Source organism: Bubalus kerabau, chromosome 22, assembly GCF_029407905.1.
Source record: "Bubalus kerabau isolate K-KA32 ecotype Philippines breed swamp buffalo chromosome 22, PCC_UOA_SB_1v2, whole genome shotgun sequence".
NCBI classification, from domain to species: Eukaryota; Metazoa; Chordata; class Mammalia; order Artiodactyla; family Bovidae; genus Bubalus; species Bubalus kerabau.
The window spans coordinates 54,241,589-54,261,874 of NC_073645.1; the positions used below are offsets into that span (position 1 = coordinate 54,241,589).

The 20,286-nt window shown below is 45.6% G+C and overlaps 1 protein-coding gene across 3 annotated transcripts; it reads right to left on the reverse strand.

Annotated features, from left to right (window-relative positions):
* Positions 1–4,813: 4,813 nt before the first annotated feature.
* Positions 4,814–16,962, reverse strand: SYCE1 (synaptonemal complex central element protein 1). 3 transcript variants are annotated; one of them, XM_055560030.1, is made up of 13 exons: positions 16,824–16,962; positions 9,694–9,756; positions 9,020–9,079; positions 8,630–8,704; positions 7,958–8,005; positions 7,680–7,734; positions 6,932–7,021; positions 6,621–6,684; positions 5,808–5,874; positions 5,605–5,725; positions 5,424–5,534; positions 5,186–5,273; positions 4,814–4,961 (listed from the first exon to the last, which is right to left on the reverse strand). In XM_055560030.1, exons 1-13 carry the CDS (start codon positions 16,891–16,893, stop codon positions 4,833–4,835), a joined length of 1,041 nt encoding a protein of 346 aa, XP_055416005.1. In that variant the 5' UTR covers positions 16,894–16,962; the 3' UTR covers positions 4,814–4,832. The 3 variants fall into 3 exon arrangements, with proteins under 3 accessions (XP_055416005.1, XP_055416006.1, XP_055416007.1); XM_055560031.1 differs by lacking the exon at positions 16,824–16,962 and adding an exon at positions 14,262–14,448; XM_055560032.1 differs by lacking the exon at positions 5,424–5,534.
* Positions 16,963–20,286: the final 3,324 nt, after the last annotated feature.

Here is a 20,286-nt window from a genome sequence, read left to right on the forward strand (position 1 = left end):
CACCATCCCAAAGCAGCTGGCTTGACCGAGCGGTGGAGTGGGCTTCTGGAGACTCAGTTACAATGCTGGATAGTTGGTAGTACCTTGCAAAGCTAGTGGAGGTGATGGAATTCCAGGTGAGCTCTTCCAAATCCTAAAAGATGATGCTGTGAAAGTGCTGCACTCAATATGCCATCAAATTTGGAAAACTCAGCAGTGGCCACAGGACTGGAAAAGGTCCGTTTTCATTCCAATCCCAAAGAAAGGCAATGCCAAAGAATGCTCAAACTACTGCACAATTGCACTCATCTCACACGCTAGTAAAGTAATGCTCAAAATTCTCCAAGCCAGGCTTCAGCAATATGTGAACTGTGAACTTGCTGATGTTCAAGCTGGTTTTAGAAAAGGCAGAGGAACCAGAGATCAAATTGCCAACATCCGCTGGATCATGGAAAAAGCAAGAGAGTTCCAGAAAAACATCTATTTCTGCTTTATTGACTATGCCAAAGCCTTTGACTGTGTGGATCACAATAAACTGTGGGAAATTCTGAAAGAGATGGGAATACCAGACTACCTGACCTGCCTCTTGAGAAATCTGTATGCAGGTCAGGAAGCAGCAGTTAGAACTGGACATGGAACAACAGACTGGTTCCAAATAGGAAAAGGAGTTCGTCAAGGCTGTATATTGTCACCCTGCTTATTTAACTTATATGCAGAGTACATCATGCGAAACACTGGACTGGAAGAAACACAAGCTGGAATCAAGATTGCCGGGAGAAATATCAATAACCTCAGATATGCAGATGACACCACCTTTATGGCAGAAAGTGAAGAGGAACTCAAAAGCCTCTTGATGAAAGTGAAAGTGGAGAGTGAAAAAGTTGGCTTAAAGCGCAACATTCAGAAAACGAAGATCATGGGATCCGGTCCCATCACTTCAAGGGAAATAGATGGAGAAACAGTGGAAACAGCATCAGACTTGATTTTTTGGGGCTCCAAAATCACTGTAGATGGTGACTGCAGCCATGAAATTAAAAGACGCTTACTCCTTGGAAGGAAAGTTATGACCAACCTAGATAGCATATTCAAAAGCAGAGACATTACTTTGCCAACAAAGGTCCGTCTAGTCAAGGCTATGGTTTTTCCTGTGGTCATGTATGGCTGTGAGAGTTGGACTGTGAAGAAGGCTGAGCGCTGAAGAATTGATGCTTTTGAACTGTGGTGTTGGAGAAGACTCTTGAGAGTCCCCTGGACTGCAAGGAGATCCAACCAGTCCATTCTGAAGGAGATCAGCCCTGGGATTTCTTTGGAAGGACTGATGCTAAAGCTGAAACTCCAGCACTTTGGCCACCTCATGCGAAGAGTTGACTCATTGGAAAAGACTCTGATGCTGGGAGGGATTGGGGGCAGGAGGAGAAGGGGAGAACAGAGGATGAGATGGCTGGATGGCATCACTGACTCAATGCACATGAGTCTGAGTGAACTCCGGGAGTTGGTGATGAACAGGGAGGCCTGGCGTGCTGGGATTCATGGGGTCTCAAAGAGTCAGACACGACTGAGCAACTGATCTGATCTGATCTGATCTGCAGGGCTGGGACAGGGTTCTCCAGAAGGTTGTGTATGTTCTGAATCAGTGTCTAATTTATGGTGTTGTCTCCTGTGGCCAGCATTCAAAGGTCCAAAAATCACGGGGTGGAATGGGAGTGGTAACACTCACTGTTGGCCCTAGTGATCTGGTGGAGACTTGTGTTTCCTGTTCCCACAACCATATATTCCACTGGCCTGGAGGTCTTAGTGCCAGAGGGAGGAATGCTTCTATTGGAAGATATAATGATGGTTCCATTGAACTGGAAGTTAAAGACTGCTGCTCAGCCACTTTGGGCTTCTTATGCCTGTGAATCAACAGGCAAAGGAGGAAGTTACTGTGCTGGCTGGTGTGATCGACCCTGACTACTTTGAGTAAACTGGACTACTTCCCTACACTGGAAGTAAGGAAAGCAAGGCTGTCATGCAGGATACACCTTAGAGCTTCTTTCAGTACTACCATGTCCTGTGATTAATGCCAGTGAAAAACTATAACAACTCAACCCAGCAAGAGTACTAACACCCCACATCTTTCAGGAATAAAGGTTTGGGTCACTCCACCAGGTAAAAGTGCACAAACAACTGAGTTGCTTAATGAATGCAAAGGGATACAGAATGTGTGGTGGAAGGTGAGGGAAGTTATAAATACCAGCTATGATTCCATGACCAGTTTGTTTTTGTTGTTCAGTCACTATGTTGTAGTTAACTCTTTGCAGCCCCATGAGCTGCAGCACGCCAGGCTCCCTTGTCCTTCACTATCTTCTGGAGTTCGCTCAGATTCATGTCCATTGAGTCAGTGATGCTATCTAAACATGTCATCCTCTGTAGCCCCCTTCTCCTTTTGCCTTAATCTTGCCCTGAGAGTTCAGTTGGTAACAAATCCGCCTCCAATGCAGGAGACTCTGGTTCAATTCCTGGGCCAGGAAGATCCACTGGAGAAGGGATATGCTACCCACTCCAGTATTCTTGGGCTTCCTTTGTGGCTCAGCTGGTAAAGAATCCACATGCAGTGTGGGAGACCTGGGTTCGATCCCTGTGTTGGGAAGATCTCCTGGAGAAGGGAAAGGCTACCCACTCTAGTATTCTGGCATGAAGAATTCCATAGACTGTATAGTCCATGGGGTCACAGAGAGACATGACTGACTGACTTTCACTTTCACTGCCCAGCATCAGTGTCTTTTCCAATGAGTCAGCTCTTTGCATCAGGAGCATCAAGTTTTTGGCACTCAGCCTTCTTTATGGTCCAACTCTCACATCCATACATGACTACTGGAAAAACCATAGCTTTGACTATATGGACCTTTGAGTTGCAAAGAATTGATGCTTTCAAATTGTGGTGCTGCAGAAGACTCTTGAGAGTCCCCTGGACGGCAAGGAGATCAAACCAGTCAATCCGAAAGGAAATCAACCCTGAATATTCATTGGAAGGACTGATGCTAAACCTGAAGCTCCAATACTTTGGCCACCTGGTGCTGGAGGAAGGAGGAGGAGAAGGGGGTGACAGAGGACGAGACGGTTGGGTGTCATCATGAACTCAATGGACATGAGTTTAAGCAAACTCTGGGAGATAGTGAAGGACAGAGAAGCCTGTGGTGCTGCAGTCCATCGTGTCGCAGAGCCGGAAGTGAATGAACAACAGCCTTCTTTAGGTCCAACTCTCACATCCATACATGACTACAGGAAAAACACAGCTTCGACCATACGACCTGTGTCAGCAGTGATGTCTGCTCTTTAATTCTCTGTATAGGTTTGTCATAACTTCCTTCCAAGGAGCAAACATCTTTTAATATCATGGCTGCAGTTACCATCCGAAGTGATTTTGGAGCCTTGGAAAATAAAACCTCTCACTGCTTTGACTTTGCCCCCTTCTATTTGCCACGAAGTTATGGGACCAAATGCCATGATCTTAGTGTTTGTTTTTTTTTTAATGTTTTAAGCCAACTTTTTCACTCTCCTCTTTCACTCTCATCAAGAGGCTCTTTAGTTCTTCACTTTCTTCCAGTAGAAAGTTACAGAAACAGATATAAATCCATTTCTGTAACTGGTCATGTATACAGAAATGAGAATTGTTGAGGTTATCTACCTCCTTATGTTCACTGTCCTACCTGGATGGGGAAGCCTTTCAAGAGATGGAATCTCCTTGTACCTATGAATTCACTGTCTTTTGACTCAAGAGCACAGACTTTGACTCCCATCATTGCCCTTGAGTTGATGCATTCCTGTGGATTTGGAACATGCCATAAGCACACAACACTCCTAGAATGATTGAGTCCCAGAACACTGAGGATAACATACTATGTTCTTGTAACAAGTGTCTCAGGTATAGATTTTGTGCCCAGTTCAGTTCAGTTGCTCACTCGTGTCCGACTCTTTGTGACCCCATGAACTGCAGCACGCCAGGCCTCCCTGTCCATCACCAACTCCCGGAGTCCACCCAAACTCATGTCTGTTGAGTCGGTGATGCCATCCAACCATCTCATCCTCTGTTGTCCCCTTCTCCTCCTGCCCTCAATCTTTCCCAGCATCAGGGTCTTCTCAAACGAGTCAGCTCTTTGCATCAGGTGGCCAAAGTATCGGAGTTTCAGCTTCAGCATCAGTCCTTCCAATGAACACCCAGGACTGATCTCCTTTAGGCTGGACTGGTTTGATCTCCTTGCATTCCAAGGGACTCTGAAGAGTTTTCTCCAACACCACAATTCAAAAGCATCAATTCTTTGGCACTCAGCTTTCTTTATAGTCCAGCTCTCACATCCATACATGACCACTGGAAAAATCATAGCCTTGACTAGATGGACCTTTGTTGACAAAGTAATGTCTCAAATTTCATTTAGGTCCAATTACAATTCTTTTTCTCAGCTAATCAGTGGGTACTGTGGGCACAGAACTGACTGGCTGAGGACCCCAGCACTTTGGTCCTCACTGTTGATATTTCTGGGATTCTGTGTGGTCCAGGCCTGAATAAGGAATGGAAGACAATCACAGGGTGGGTGTGCAGAACCTATGGGCCTGTTGTAAGATGGTCTCAGTCTTGTATCCCTCTGTGTGGGGAGCCAGAACAACATGTCAAGTGCTAGAGATGAGCAGTCAGGGGACTGTGAGGTTAGGGAAACATTTACTGAGTGTCTGCTGTGGGTTTCTGGCTGAAGACAAGAGGCAGAGTGTGGCCAGGCTTTCATTCAGACTCAGGTGCCGGGTGTCCCGGGATGGATACCCCTCCTCCCCGAGCCTAGCACAGAGGCAGATGAGGCAGTTGTATTGAAGTAGTGCCTTTATTTACTGAAGTCCAAGTCATAAGCTCCAGTGCAGGGTGGGTTCTCCTTGCTTCGGGGCATCATGTGCTCCTTGGTGGATGGCTCTGGGTCTTTATCCTCACTGACTCCAAGGGGCTTGGGATTGGCCTGTGAGAGGTCAGGGTTTGAGGCAGGAGTCTCATCAGATCCCTGTGCCCACACCCTCCATGGGTCCTGCCCCTCCTCACCCCACCACTGCCAGCCTCTGCACTTTTGCCTGGGATGTGTCCCATTGGAAATGCCCTTCCCTGAGGACCATCTTCTGAGGTGCCTTCCCACCCACAGCTCCTCTCACAAGCTCTCTGCTCCCTGCATCGGATTCCAGGACTCACAGCTTCTCCTAGGCCAGCCTCCTCCTCTTGCTTGCTCTGGGCTTGGGCAGGGACCTGTACCCCAAGTTTTTCCAGCTCCTCCTTCAGCCTGGATAGAAAGAGGTCGGGAGTGGGGTAGGAGGATGTGGAGGGAGAAGGGTAGGACTGTAAAGGGACCAAGAGACAGAGACTAGAAGGGAGCAGAGACTCCCTCAGCCACCTTCCCTTTGGGGACTCGGGGGAAGGGCTCCATGCCCACCTCTGCCTCTTCTGCTGCAGCTGCTGACACTTCTGTTGCAGCTGCTCCTGGCGCTGGGCAGCAGCCTCCAGCAGCTCCTGGGCTTTCCTATTCTCCTCCTCAAACAAATGACTGAGGGTGGGGCACGGGTGCTGGCAGCTGTCCCCCTCCACTCAGTCCCCCCTCCCCATCCGGGTCTTACACCACAGCTGCTGCCTCCGGGCTGCGCAGGAAGAGCCCTTCACTGATTGTGTGGCCCTTGGCTCCAAACTGCGAGCACAGACGATGCTTCACATCCTCCAGCTTTGCCTCCACCAGCTTCTCTGCAGCAGGAAGGAACGGATGGGCAGGGCAGGGCAGGGCAGGGCAGGGCAGATCAGGGCATCCCCATCTTCCAGGCCTCACCTTCCTTAAGCAACTGCTCCTTGCTGCTGTCCAGGGTGCTGATCTCCAGGGCCAGCCGCTCTGGTTTCTGATGGATAATAAAGGAGACCTGTCCGCAACTCCTGGCTTTCTCCCACGTGCCTCAGAGAAGCCAATCTGGATCTGGTCTTTACTCATATGCCTCACTTCCTGCATGCCAGGCACAGTGCAGCTTCAGGGCCTCTGCATTGGCCATTCCCTCTGTCTGGAATTGTTCTACCCCAGATACCTGTGGTGCTAGGCAGGAGAAGCTCATAAGGTAGTTAGTGTTCAGGAATTCTGCAAGGGCATCCTGCAAACGCCAAAATTCAAGACTGTTCTCTGGAGAGTCAGTTATCAGTTCAGCACCGTAGCTCCTACTCTTCCCTCCATGTGACCTCACTGAGTCTGTCCGTCCTGACTTTCACTCTCTGCCTATTTTCTTGTCTGGGACCCTAGGCGGCAGATAGTGGCCTGTTATTTCCCCACTATCTTCCCTGTGACTGTGCTGGCCCCAAAGACATCCGTGAATCTGCTCCATGGATGCCTCCTCGGCTCTTCAGTTCCTCGTCAACTCTTAGGGCCCCTGGGAGGCACAGAGACGCGTGAGCAGGGTCAGTGAAGATGACAGCACCTGGCGGCGGTGAGGGTGCTGAGGAGCTAGGTTCAGGGCGACTCTGACGTATGGCTGCTGGGCTCGCGCAGGAGCCGCGTGTGGCAGTCGGCAGGAGGGCGGCCTGCGGGATGGCATGGCTCTGGGCCTGGTGCTGCCAGGGAGGGTGTGCAAGGTGGGGAGAGTAGCTCTGAGTGACTCACGTGGAATTCCCACAGGTCCTTATACTGGCTCATCAGGTCCTCCAGTTGCTCCTCGAAATCCAACCTGGGAACCAAACACACAGGATGAGGGGCTGTGGGCTGAGACACCCGTCCCAACCTGGTTCACACTGGAGTCTTTATGCACAGACGTGAGGGAGCTTGCTTGTGCTCTTCACTCTGCTGCAAGAGCCTTTGCCTCCTTGACCCTCCAAGCTTCAGCTCAGCCAGGTCTTCTCATTCCCATTCCTAGTATGACCTCCTCCCCGCTTACAACCCACCCAGCCCCCCGTGCCTTGGGAGGCGGGCCTTACCTCAGCTGCCTCTGTTTGTTCTTTTCTTGCTCAATCTGGGAGTTCAGGGCAGAAATCCGCTCTTTGCACTCCTGCAGCATGGTTTGCTTCCTGGCAAGAGGCAAGGCAGTCACCATGCTTTCTGAATAATCTCTCCCTAGGAGGGGCCTGGGGTGGAGCTCCCATTTCCTTCTCTTGACATCTGTTGTAGCCTTCCAGAATGAGTTCCTTTCTGTAACTTTTGGGGTGGTATGAACACATGCCCTCTGGAATGTCATTGTGAAGATTAGGGAGATGAGTGTGAGTGTGGTCACACACACAAGCACACACATATTGATCTCATGTGAATTCCTCAAACATATTCAGTGTTGGTATGCTAGGGGCTTGGAGGTCTCTGGTCACGAAATGAGCAATATAAGCATTCAGGAGCTAGAGAGATGGGTGAATAGAAGGATAATGGGTGAATGGAGAGAGGCTGGTGGACAGATGGTTGGCGTGATACCTAAATGAAGGGACAGATGAAACTATAAAAAGCACAGAATAAAAACCAGCTGAAGGAATTTAATTGACATTCTAGCAAATGAATGATTATCTCAGTGAATAAGATGGTAATCAATACTACGACCTACTGTTGGGAGTCACGGTCTCCATATTTTATAGAGGAAGATGATGAGAGCTGTGGGTCTAAGGCCGATTTGCCTTAGGTTTTTTTTTTTTTTTAACAGGATGAAGGGGTAGCGCTCAACAGGGGCTAGGTGGAAGCTCTTACCTCTGTGCCTCATTCTCCTTATCCTGGCAGTGGAGCCGGAGGATCCTCAGGGTCTCTGCAGGGAGAGGAAGTTAGGACCCTGTGAGAGCCCATCATGGCTGAGGTTTGTGCAGGGGTAAAAACACCAGAGGTCTCCTCCTGAAGAGCTAATGGGACTCTGGTGGAAGCCACAGGAGGGAGGCAAGGTGATTCAGCCTTCAGAAGGCTTTCATTGCTATAGAGTGGGTTTCTGAAAGGCGGCAAAGGCAAAAACCTGGAGATAAAGTAGGTGCAATTACCTTGTTTTTTGCTCAAGATCTCTTTCAGGCGTACTTTCTCTCCACTCACTGGAAAACATAGAAACATGTTTGGGCATCACCAACCACCCACTGTACCCTGAGAGACTGGGCTTGGCAAGCCCTACCCCCAACCCCAAATGTAGACCCCCTTCGAAGTAAGTCCCCTTCCCCTCTTTTGCGCATGCTCCCTGTGGGCACCAAAGGGTACTTGATAAAGGGTGGCTGAGAGGACCCTGTGGAATGCCAGTGCAGTTACACGGAGGGAAGAGAAAAACACTTCACAACAAGTTGGGTAAAGGCTGTGAAGAAACACATCAAGCAGTAAGGGGCATGTGACTAGGTGGGGGCAGTGTGCTGACTCTGGGTGGGGAGATTGGGGAAAGCCTCTCTGAGAAAGGGGCATTTGAGCTGAGAGCTGAATGATGTCTTCAGGCAATAGGAATCTGTATTATACGGGGGATCTACCTAGGAAAGGTCCTGATGTAGGAGTATGCTTGGCGGAGTTTCAGGAACACTCCCCCAAATAGAGTGGGATGGGGGAGATTGGTAGGCCCTGAAGTTGGTGAGGGTGCAGGAGTGCTTGGCCACAGCAATGATGCTGACTGTCTGGAATATTGGGTTCAAGGATGCGTGACATTTTGGGGACCTCTGGGTGATCCCCCCCAGGCTTACATGAGTCCAGTTCTTTCTGCAGGGTCTCCCAGACAGTCCGGGCGTCTCCCAGCTCCTCACTAGCTTTCTTTTTTGCTGTGTCAAACCGTAGGACATCGTGTAAGTGTCTGTCCTTGCAAACATTTCACACTTGTCTTCAAGTAAACCTAGAGGGGCCCCTAGAGGATTTTACAGAGCAGGAAACAAGTCTCCCGGAGCCAAAGCCCTTCTTGGGCTCAGCTGACAGCAGGGCCAGGTTAGTAAACATGTGACTGCAGCTCCTGTCTTTGGATGGACCAATCCATGTTTGGTTTAATGCTCCCCTGTTTCAAAACACCAAGTAATTTTGAATAAGGGGCTCTGCAAATCATGTAACCACTCCTGGCAGACAAGCCAAGGTCCTGAGCTCACCTTGCTGCACCTCATTAATCCGGTTAATCAGGACCTCAACCCTGGGTTCTAGGCTTCCCACTGCAGGGAGAAAAGGAGGCTGAGTGAAAATGACAGGGCAGGCAGAGGAAGCTGGATGCCCTCCAAGGGCTCACATTCTGGGGAGGGGAGGCAGCAACACATAGAGACACCGAGTCAGGTTGTGGTAACTTCAAGAGAAATAGAGGAACAACAGATTAAAAAATGAAGGAGTGGGAAGTGCTCCTTCAGATATGGCAAGACCTCTTGAGGGCCCCAAATCAAGTGAGGAGGGCAGGCCTTGCAGTTCCCTGGGTCGGGGTAGGAGACAGTCAGTGCAAAGGCCTACTCGAGATAGGAACATGGGTGGACGGTGCCTGGTAGCAAGAAGAGAGCACAAAATCCTGGAAATTCAGTAGAGTATAGGGGGAGCCAAATGGATGGCCAGTAAGGGGACTGAAACTGTGTTTTGGGGAAATGTTTTGTATTTTATCTCCTTATACTTAAATTTTGAATCATGGAGTCATATTTTTACTTCAAAAAATTAACTTTTGAAACTAAGAGAGAATAAATGAGTTAATTTCCCAAGGTGGTGAATTTGGTGGCTTAGAATTGATTCCACTTCTGCCTGACCCCAAACCTCGGGCTGAGCCTCAGTTATAGAGGAGACACGTGACCTTTCTGCAACTTCTTCACCATTTCCATCAAGTCTTCAATTTTCTGTGAAGACTTGGCCTGCCCTGCGGAGACAAAACCAAACATTTTAGTATGTAGTAATGACAAGCCTAAGGAAGGGTCTGATAACTTGGGCTGGGACTGAAGTGGGCTGAGGGCAGGTCTCCAGCCAGAGTGGTGCCTCTGCTCCTTGACCTGAGGGAGGCACTGCAGAAGAGGTGAATCAGAGAGACCCCATTCATGGTCATCTTTTCCTAAAGGGTGATTGACACCATAGATTTCCCCTTAATAAGACTCAGAGCAAGAGAAAGGGTACACTCTTACTGTTGATACTGTTCAAGGCTTGGTCAAAGCTCAGGATGTAAAAACAGAAAAGAAGAAATAGTATTAAAAATTGGAAACAAGGAGTTAGAAGTCACTGTAAATGGTAGGTGACATAATCAACTATAGATTTACAGAGAATATAACCCAAAGAAATCTCAGAAGGAATAGTGAGAAATTTTAATGATGTACCTTTAAACATATAAACACAAATAGCTTTTCTATATATATGTTTCATATTCAGTTCAGTTCAGTCACTCAGTCATGTCTGACTCTTTGCGACCCCATGAACCGCAGCACACCAGGCCTCCCTGTTCATCATCAACTCCCGGAGCCCACCCAAACCCATGTCCATTGAGTCAGTGATGCCATCCAACCATCTTATCCTCTGTCATCCCCTTCTCCTCCTGTCCTCAATCTTTCCCAGCATCAGGATCTTTTCAAATGCGTCAGCTCTTCACATCAGGTGGCCAAAGTATTGGAGTTTTCAGCTTCAACATCAGTCCTTCCAATGAACACCCAGGACTCATCTCCTTTAGGATGGACTGGTTGGATCTCCTTGCATTCCAAGGGACTCTGAAGACTCTTCTCCAACACCATAGTTCAAAAGCATCAATTCCTTGGCACTCAGCTTTCTTTATAGTCCAACTCTCACATCCATACATGACTACTGGAAAAACAATAGCCTTGACTAGATGGACCTTTGTTGACAAAGTAATGTCTCTGCTTTTTAATATGCTGTCTATATTGGTCATAACTTTCTTCCAAGGAGTAAGCATCTTTTACTTTCATGGCTGCAATCACCATCTGCAGTGATTTTGGAGCCCAGAAAAATAGTCAGCCACTGTTTCCACTGTTTCCCCATCTATTTGCCATGAAGTGATGGGACCGGATGCCATGATCTTCATTTTCTGAATGTTGGGCTTTAAGCCAACTTTTTCACTTTCCTCTTTCACTTTCATCAAGAGGCTCTTTAGTTCTTCTTCACTTTCTGCCTTAAGGGTGGTGTCATCTGCATATCTGAGGTTCTTGATGTTTCTCCCGGTAATCTTGATTCCAGCTTGTGCTTCCTTCAGCCCAGCATTTCTCATGATGTACTCCGCATATACGTTGAATAAGCAGGGTGACAATATACAGCCTTGATGTACTCCTTTTCCTATTTGGAACCAGTCTGTTGTTCCATGTCCAGTTCTAACTGTTGCTTCCTGACCTGCATATAGGTTTCTCAAGAGGCAGGTCAGGTGGTCTGGTATTTCAGAATTTTCCACAGTTTATTGTGATCCACACAGTCAAAGGCTTTGGCATAGTCAATAAAAGCAGAAATAGATGTGTTTCATATTAACTTGCTTATAATTAATATAGGCATTTATTTTTAATCCTTAATAAATTAGTAGATCCAGACAATTATTATTAGTGCTACTAACATGACAATAAAAATAACTGGACATCATGAGCTATTCGATGTAAAAATACAATGGAGGATTCTTGTCAAAAAATAATGCTAACACTTGTTAAGCCTATCAACCTAAATAACCAATTTAGAGGAAATACAGGGACAGAGGACCATTTAAGTGGCATATGTGCATGCAATTAGCAACACCCACACTGGGAAACTTCACAGGAAAAATAACTCAGTTTCTTTAATTTAAAAAGATTTTAGGGGAAAAAGGAGACAGGAAGACCCTTACAGACAAAAAGAGATTAAAGAAACGTATCAACCAATCTCAATAAATGGACAATGTTTGGATTTTGATTCAATCCAATGCACTTTTTAAAATATTGATGACACAATCAGGGAAATTTGAAAACTGACTATAGATACTTGAAACAAAGGAATTATTGTAGCTGTTATTCAGATGTGGGGCTTCCCTGGTGGCTCTGATGGTAAAGAATATGCCTGCAATGCAGGAGACCCAGGTTCAATCCCTGGGTCAGGAAGACTCTCTGGAGAAGGGAATGGCTACCCATTTCAGTATTCTTGCTTGGAGAATTTGATGGACAGAGGAGCCTGGTGGGCTACAGTTCATGGGGTCACAAGGAGTTGGACACAACTAAGCGACTAACACACACATTCAGAAGTGGTAATGCCACTGTGGTTACTTTTCTGAAAATAGTACTTATGTTTTAGAGATATACATGCAAATATTTATGGATATGTTATGATGCCCAGGGTACTTCAAAATAAAACAGTGGAGTAGGTGGTAGGGAGGGGCTGAGGATAATGAAGAAACAAGATTGGTCAAGAGCTGATAACTGCTAAAACTGAAAGGTGAGTTCACAGGGTAATTATCCTTAGTTCTTAATTTTTTTTTAACTGAGTTAGAGCTGGTTTACAATGTTGTGTAAGTTTCTCCTTGCACAGCAAGGAGATTTGGTTATAAATCTATATAGAAACATTTTCAGATCTTTTTATTATAGACTATAAAATATTGAATATATTGAACATAGTTCCTGCACTATAAGTAGGGTCCTGTTGACTATATTCGCATTTCGATTCCACACATAAATGATATCATGTGATATTTGTCTTTTTCTGTCTGATTTACTTCATTTAGTATGATAACCTCTAGGTTCACCCATGTTGCTGCAAATGGCATTATTTCATTCTTTTTATCTTGTTTGTTGTCCATTCACTAAATCATATCTGACTCTTTATGACCTCTTAGACTGCAGCACACCAGGCTCCTGTCTTCCACTATGACCCAGAGTTTGCGCAAACTCTTGTCCATTGAGTCGGTGATGCCATCCAACCATCTCATCTTCTGCTGCCCCCTTTTCCTTTTGCCTTCTGTCTTTCCCAGGATCAAGGTCTTTTTCAATGAGTCAGCTGTTTCCATCAGGTGGCCAAAGTACTGGAGCCTCAGCTTTAGCATCAGACTTTCCAGGGACTATTCAGGGTTGATTAACATTGTATAGGAGGATTCTCTTGTCTCCACACCCTCTCCAGCACTTATTATTTGTAGATTTTTTTTCATGATTGTCATTCTGATCAGTGTGAGGTGATACCTTAGTGTAGTTTTGATCTGCATTTCTGTAATAATTAGCAGTGTTGAGTATCTCTTCATGTGCCTAAATTCTTTTGTATATGCTTAAATTTTTCCATAATAAAAAGGTTTTAAAAAATCACCCAAACAACCAATCAAAATAGAGAAGGTAAGTATTCATTTATACAGAAGAATGGAAAAATAGAGAAAACAGGTAAGCAAAAACTACACTAATGGTTAATTATATCTGAAAAGATGTATAACCTTAGTCATAATTAAAAAGATGAAAATGACATGTTGTATCCAGCAGCTTGGTAAAGATTAGTAAGTCTGATAATGCCTTGTGTTGATTACAATGTAGAGAAATAGGCACTAATGCACACTGACAGACTGTGAAAACTGATGCAAACTTTTGGAGGACAGGTTGGCTGCATCAACATTTTCAAGACAAAATTTCACTTCTATGAATTTATCCATCAGATATGCTTGGTTACATATCTATGTCAAAAGTGGGAAACTTGAATGCCCATCAGTAGAGAACTTATGATTCATGCCCACAAGAGAATACTGTGCAGCCATTGAAAAGGAGGTAGAGTTATATGTATTAACAATGAAAGAGATCCAAGATAGACTGAAAGGAAAGAAAGTACAAAACAGTATAATATAGAATCCCATCTGGCTACAGAAAGAGGTGAAAAAAATATTTTGTCAGTCTAAAAATATATGTGTCTTATTTCTAGAAAATTTCTGGCTCAAATCACACAAAAATATTTTCAACAGTAGTTCTTTTGGAAAGTAGAAGTGGAAGGATAGGTAAGAGAATGTTTACTTTTCACTGTATACTTCTGCATATGGTTTTACTTTTACTTTTAAATGTTAATAGACTTCCCTAGGTGAGCCAAAAATGAATTTATAGTTTTCTTGAGCAACCATTTGTCCAGGTATTATTAATAGACTAGGCAGTGAGCTGCATCTTTATTTTTTTTTCTTTATTGCATATTATAAGGTAAGGCACAGAGTGGGAAAGCAGAATATATCTGTTGAACAAGTCAACTAATATATTGTTAATAAAAAAAAAATCAAGGGTACAACTGCCTGTGTTATTATATGAGCCCCTACTTTTTACTTCTTATTTTAAAAATTTTCAAATTTACTTAAAAGTTGCAGAAGTAGAACACATAGCTCTATATGCCATTCACCCCAATTTTACATTTGCTAATAATCATGAACTTTGAGAATAAGTTGCAGATACAATTCTTCATTACCCCCAAATATCCCAGTGTGAAGTTCTGAAGTACAAGGGCATGCTCCTGTGTAGTAACAACAGTACAACAATTAAAACAGAGAACAACAGTGAGAGATATTAACATGTGATCATCAAGTGGTACTTTAAAAACGTCTCCTACTTTCACTTTTATAAATTAAAAGTTCCACAAGTATCAGTTACATAGTCCTGGTAGAAAAAAAACAAATATTAAGATTAAAAACGTTCCTTCACCTTTGCATTGCCCTTAGAAACTAGATTGGAGAAGGCAATGGCAACCCACTCCAGTACTCTTGCCTGGAAAATCCCATGGACAGAGGAGCCTGGTGGGCTGCAGTCCATGGGGTTGCTAAGAGTTGGACACGACTGAGTGGCTTCACTTTCCCTTTTCACTTTCATGCATTGGAGAAGGAAATGGCAACCCACTCCAGCGTTCATGCCTGGAGAATTCCAGGGACGGGGGAGCCTGGTGGGCTGCCATCTATGGGGTCGCACAGAACTGGACACGACTGAAGCGACTTAGCAGCAGCAGAAACTAGATCCCTCCTTCAGAGTCATCAATTAGGAAATCAGCCTCCAGACATCTTTCTGTGCAACCTACACAGTATTGCAATTTTTCCATCTTGCTTTACTCTCATAAAAATATCTGTTTTGAAGATCATATTGTATCTGTATGTCTAATAATTTACAAGTTGACTTGGTTAAGTGGATTTTAATTCCACTTCCTCTTCATTTTAGAAATCCACTGCACAGGTATATCCCAGTGTGCATGGGATTTAGCTATTCCCGTCCCAAGTTTTCCTACCACCATCTAGGCTCCAGTGACTATCCGATCCATGCATCTATATACGTCCTGTGTGATTCTCTAGGAATGTGACCAAAAAGGGGAGAAGATAATTTAAATGTTAAAACTTGTGCCAGAAGGACTACTGCAAAGCCTTTACCCTTTCTTCCTCTCATCAGAGTATGATATGGTCTGTATGTTTACACTATTGTTAACGCTAGATAGCACCACTGCCCCCTTTTTTAAACAACCTAATAGACTGAAAATGGAGTCTTGATGTCTTATTTTCTTTCACTGCTATAGAATGAATGTTTGTGTCCCTCCATATTTCATTTGTTGACATCCTAAAGTCTAATGAGATGGTATTAGAGGGTGGGGCCTATGGGAGGTGATTAGGTCATGAGGCTGCAGCCCTCATGAATGAGATTAGCACCTTATAAGAGACCCCAGAGAGCTCCCTTGCCCATTCTGCTGTGAAGACACAGATGGACATCTAAGATTCAAGATATTGGTCCTCACCACACGCGAGAAATGGTATTTCACCAGTTATAAGACACTAGTGAAGTCAACTGCATCTAAATATGCTAGCTTAATGAACTTGAAACAAAGATACTAAGAGGTTTCTTTAGCACAGTGGTGAACACAGTAGGTGCTTAAGAAAAGAGATCTATATGTATCTGTTCTGTTTTTCTTTTTGTTCTTAGCTGAGGATTGTTACTGAACGCCACTCCCTGCTCCAAGCAAGCTTTCTGTGCTAAGTTTATTTCATTATGTAAACCTTCATTTTATTTATTAAAAAAAAAAAAAAAAAAGGCCATAAAGCACCTGTCACGTACCAAAACTACTGCCTGCAGGTGTGACGGATATGACCAAGGCGGGTTCATGAGAGAATCTTAACAAGGGGAGACAGGTAGGCCAAGAAGAGCAGAGTCAACAAGCTGAGGGATGCGTGTTCCTTGTACAATTTCTCTCCCCTTTTGTGTTAACACCTAGGAGCATATCCTTCGAGGGGTGGACAAGCCTGGGAATATTTTATATCTTTCTTCTCTATGCTAGGCTGTAATTTCAGAAAACTTTATAACTGTAATGAGCTGCCATGCCTCTCCTTTCCCGGTGAGGTGGGAGCCATTGCTCAATAGGTCAGTGTCAGGAAGAAAAAAAAAACCTTAATGCTATGTGGGACAGTCTGGATTCCGGTTTGGGGGGAGGGGGAATCCATTGTTGAGGACCATTATGGAACAACAGGGAAATTCAGGTGTTCGGTGCTGTGAGATGAGAGATATGGGACAGACTCCTTCCCTCGGGTGACACAGCCCCGAGAACAAGTCCCTTTATGTTGCAGGAGATGCCTGTGGAGACGCTCAGGATCAGATTGAAAGGATGCCCTCTGTCTACTTTAACCTACTTAAGCAAAGCTGCTGCTGCTGCGAAGTCGCTTCAGTCGTGTCCGACTCTGTGCGGCCCCATAGACGGCAGCCCACCAGGCCCCCCCGTCCCTGGGGTTCTCCAGGCAACAGTACTGGGGTGGGGTGCCATTGCCTTCTCCGTAAGCAAAGCAGATGGCGCCAAACGAGGCCAAAGGCAGCGAGTGAACGCGGGACACGGGCCTGTGGGTGATTCCCCGCGGCACCAGGCAGAGCGCCAAGACCCTTCCCATGGGGCTGAAGGGCATTTTTCCTCACGCCGCCCCGACTCTGAGGAAGCGGCGCCCGCGTGCGCTCCCTGCCCGCCCAGCCTTCAGCAGCCGCGGTTGGGGGCCGCCGCCAGGCCCAGCTCTACCTCTGGCCTCGTCAGTCGGGCCCACTGCTCCCGCCGCTTCAGCATTCGACGATCCCGGCCGCCCAGCCATGTCCTCTCAGGTCACCGGCTGAGCGCCTCCTCTGGGATTGGACGGAACCCGCGCCAGGGGCGGGGCGTCCTCAGCACGCCTGCGCAGTGCACCTCTGCGCCGTACCCTCCTTCCAGCCGGCAGCTAGCGTGGCGGTTGGGCAAGCTCCAGTGCGCACGCTTGAGTCCACCCGGAACAGATTCCGTGCCGAGCAGGTGTGGGGCGCGCACGGGTCTTCCAGGCTGGCGATTGGCTAGTTGAGGAGCCGGTGACCTGCTAATGACAGAGGTCTCACGAGGGACTGTCCCACGTGGCGTCGCCCACCTTGCGAGGAGGGCACCTGAACCTGGTGGTGGGGAGCCGAGTCTGCACATGCTGAGAGGTTGGCGGTTTACCCAAGGACTGTGCGTGCCTTTCTGGAAGGAGGCCGTAAATTGTCCCCCAGTTCAGTTCAGTTCAGTCGCTCAGTCGTGTCCTACTCTTTGCGACCCCATGAATCGCAGCACGCCAGGCCTCCCTGTCCATCACCAACTCCGGGAGTTCACTGAGACTCACATCCATCGAGTCAGTGATGCCATCCAGCCATCTCATCCTCTGTCTTCCCCTTCTCCTCCTGCCCCCAATCCCTCCCAGCATCAGAGTCTTTTCCAATGAGTCAACTCTTCGCATGAGGTGGCCAAAGGACTGGAGTTTCAGCTTTAGCATCATTCCTTCCAAAGAAATCCCAGGGCTTATCTCCTTCAGAATGGACTGGTTGGATCTCCTTGCAGTCCAAGGGACTCTCAAGAGTCTTCTCCAACACTACAGTTCAAAAGCATCAATTCTTCGGCGCTCAGCCTTCTTCACAGTCTAACTCTCACATCCATACATGACCACAGGAAAAACCATAGCCTTGACTAGACGGACCTTTGTTGGCAAAGTAATGTCTCTGCTTTTGAATATGCTATCTAGATTGGTCATAACTTTCCTTCCAAGGAGTAAGCGTCTTTTAATTTCATGGCTGCAGTCACCATCTACAGTGATTTTGGATCCCAAAAAATAAAGTCTGACACTGTTTCCCCATCTATTTCCTATGAAGTGATGGGACCGGATCCCATGATGTTCGTTTTCTGAATGTTGCACTTTAAGCCAACGTTTTCAATCTCCATTTTCACTTTCATCAAGAGGCTTTTTAGTTCCTCTTCACTTTCTGCCATAAGAGTAGTGTCATCTGCATTTCTGAGGTTATTGATATTTCTCCCAGAAATCTTGATTCCAGCTTGTGTTTCTTCCAGTCCAGCGTTTCTCATGATGTACTCTGCATATAAGTTAAATAAGCAGGGTGACAATATACAGCCTTGACATACTCCTTTTCCTATTTGGAATCAGTCTGTTGTTCCATGTCCAGTTCTAACTGTTGCTTCCTGACCTGCATCCAGATTTCTCAAGAGGCAGGTCAGGTGGTCTGGTATTCCCATCTCTTTCAGAATTTTCCACAGTTTATTGTGATCCACACAGTCAAAGGCTTTGGCATAGTCAATAGGGCAGAAATAGATGTTTTTCTGGAACTCTCTTGCTTTTCCCATGATCCAGTGGATGTTGGCAATTTGATCTCTGGTTCCTCTGCCTTTTCTAAAACCCACCCCCTCCTTATTGCAAAATTCAGACTTAAATTGAAGAAAGTAGGGAAAACCACTAGACCATTCAGCTATGAGCTCAATCAGATCCCTTACGATTATACAGTGGAAGTGACAAATAGATTCAAGGGACTAGATCTGATAGAGTGCTGGAATAACTGTGGACAGAGGTTCCTGACATTGTACAGGAGGCAGTGACCAAGACCATCTCCAAGAAAAAGAAATGCAAAAGGGAAAAATGGTCGTCTTAGAGGCTTTACAAATAGCTGAGAAAAGAAGAGAAGCAAAAGGCAAAGGAGAATAGAGAAGATATACCCATGTGAATGCAGAGTTCCAAAGAATAGCAAGGAGAGATAAGAAAGCCTTCCTCAGGGATCAATGCAAAGAAATAGAGGAAAACAATAGAATGGGAAAGACTAGAGATCTCTTTAAGAAAATTAGATATACCAAGGGAACATTTCATGCAAAGATGGGCTCAATAAAGGACAGAAATGGTAGGGACCTAACAGAAGCAGAAGATATTAAGAAGGTGACAAGAATACACAGAAGAACTATACAAAAAAGATTTTCATGACCCAGATAATCATGATGGTGTGATCACTCACCTAGAGCCAGAAATCCTGGAGTCTGAAGTCAAGTGGGCCTTAGGAAGCATCGCTAGGAACACAGTGAGTGGAGGTGATGGAATTCCAGCTCAGCTATTTCTAATCCTTTTTAAAAGATGCTGCTGTTAAAGTGCTGCATTCAATATGCCAGCAAATTTGGAAAACTCAACGGTGGCCACAGGACTGGAAAAGGTCAGCTTTCATTCCAATCCAAAAGAAAGACAATGCCAAAGAATGTTCAAACTACCACACAATTGCACTCATCTCACATGCTAGCAAAGAATGCTAAAAATTCTCCAAGTGAGGCTTCAACAGTATGTGAACTGAGAACTTCCAAATGTTCAAGCTGGATTTAGAAAAGGCAGAGAAACCAGAGATCAAATTGTCAACATCTGCTGGATCTTAGCAAAAGCAAGAGAGTTCCAGAAAAACATCGACTTCTGCTTTATTGATTATGCCAAAGCCTTTGACTGTGTGGAACACAACAAACTGAAAAATTCTTCAGAGATGGAAATACCAGACCACCTGATCTGCCTCCTGAGAAATCTGTATGCAGGTCAGGAAGCAACAGTTAGAACTGGACATGGAACAACAGACTAGTTCCAAAGAGGGAAAGGAGTACGTCAAGGCTGTATATTGTCACCCTGCTTATTTAACTTATATGCAGAGTACATCATGGGAAATGCTGGGCTGGATGAAGCACAAGCTGGAATCAAGATTTCTGGGAGAAATATCAATAACCTCAGATATGCAGATGACACCATCCTTATGGCAGAAAGCAAAGAACTGAGAAGCTTCTTGATGAAAGTGAAAGAGGAGAGTGAAAAGCTGGCTTAAAACTCAACATTCACAAAAGTAAGATCATGGCATCCAGTCCCATCACTTCATGGCAAATAAATGGGGACACAATGCAAACAGTGACATACTTTATTCTCTTGGGCTCCAAAATCAATGCAGATGGTGACTTCCTTCCTTGGAAGAAAATCTGTGACCAACCTAGGCAGCATATTAAAAAGCAGAGACATTACTTTGGTGACAAAAATCTGTCTAGTTTAAGCTATGGTTTTTACAGTAGTCAGGTATGGATGTGAGAGTTGGACCATAAAGAAAGCAGAGCACTGAAGAATTGATGCTTTTGAACTGTGGTGTTGGAGAAGACTCTTGAGAATCCTTTGGATTGCAAGGAGATCCAA

Excerpts from the sequence above, each read along its gene's own strand:
- SYCE1 (XM_055560030.1), bottom strand. The coding sequence starts at position 16,893 with ATGGCTGGGCGGCCGGGATCGTCGAATGCTGAAGCGGCGGGAGCAGTG. Across the intron at positions 8,006-8,629 it reads GCAGAAAGAACTGGACTCAT|TGAGTGGAGAGAAAGTACGC; the intron begins GTAAGCCTGGGG and ends TATGTTTTCCAG. Across the intron at positions 6,685-6,931 it reads AACAAACAGAGGCAGCTGAG|GTTGGATTTCGAGGAGCAAC; the intron begins GTAAGGCCCGCC and ends TTTGGTTCCCAG.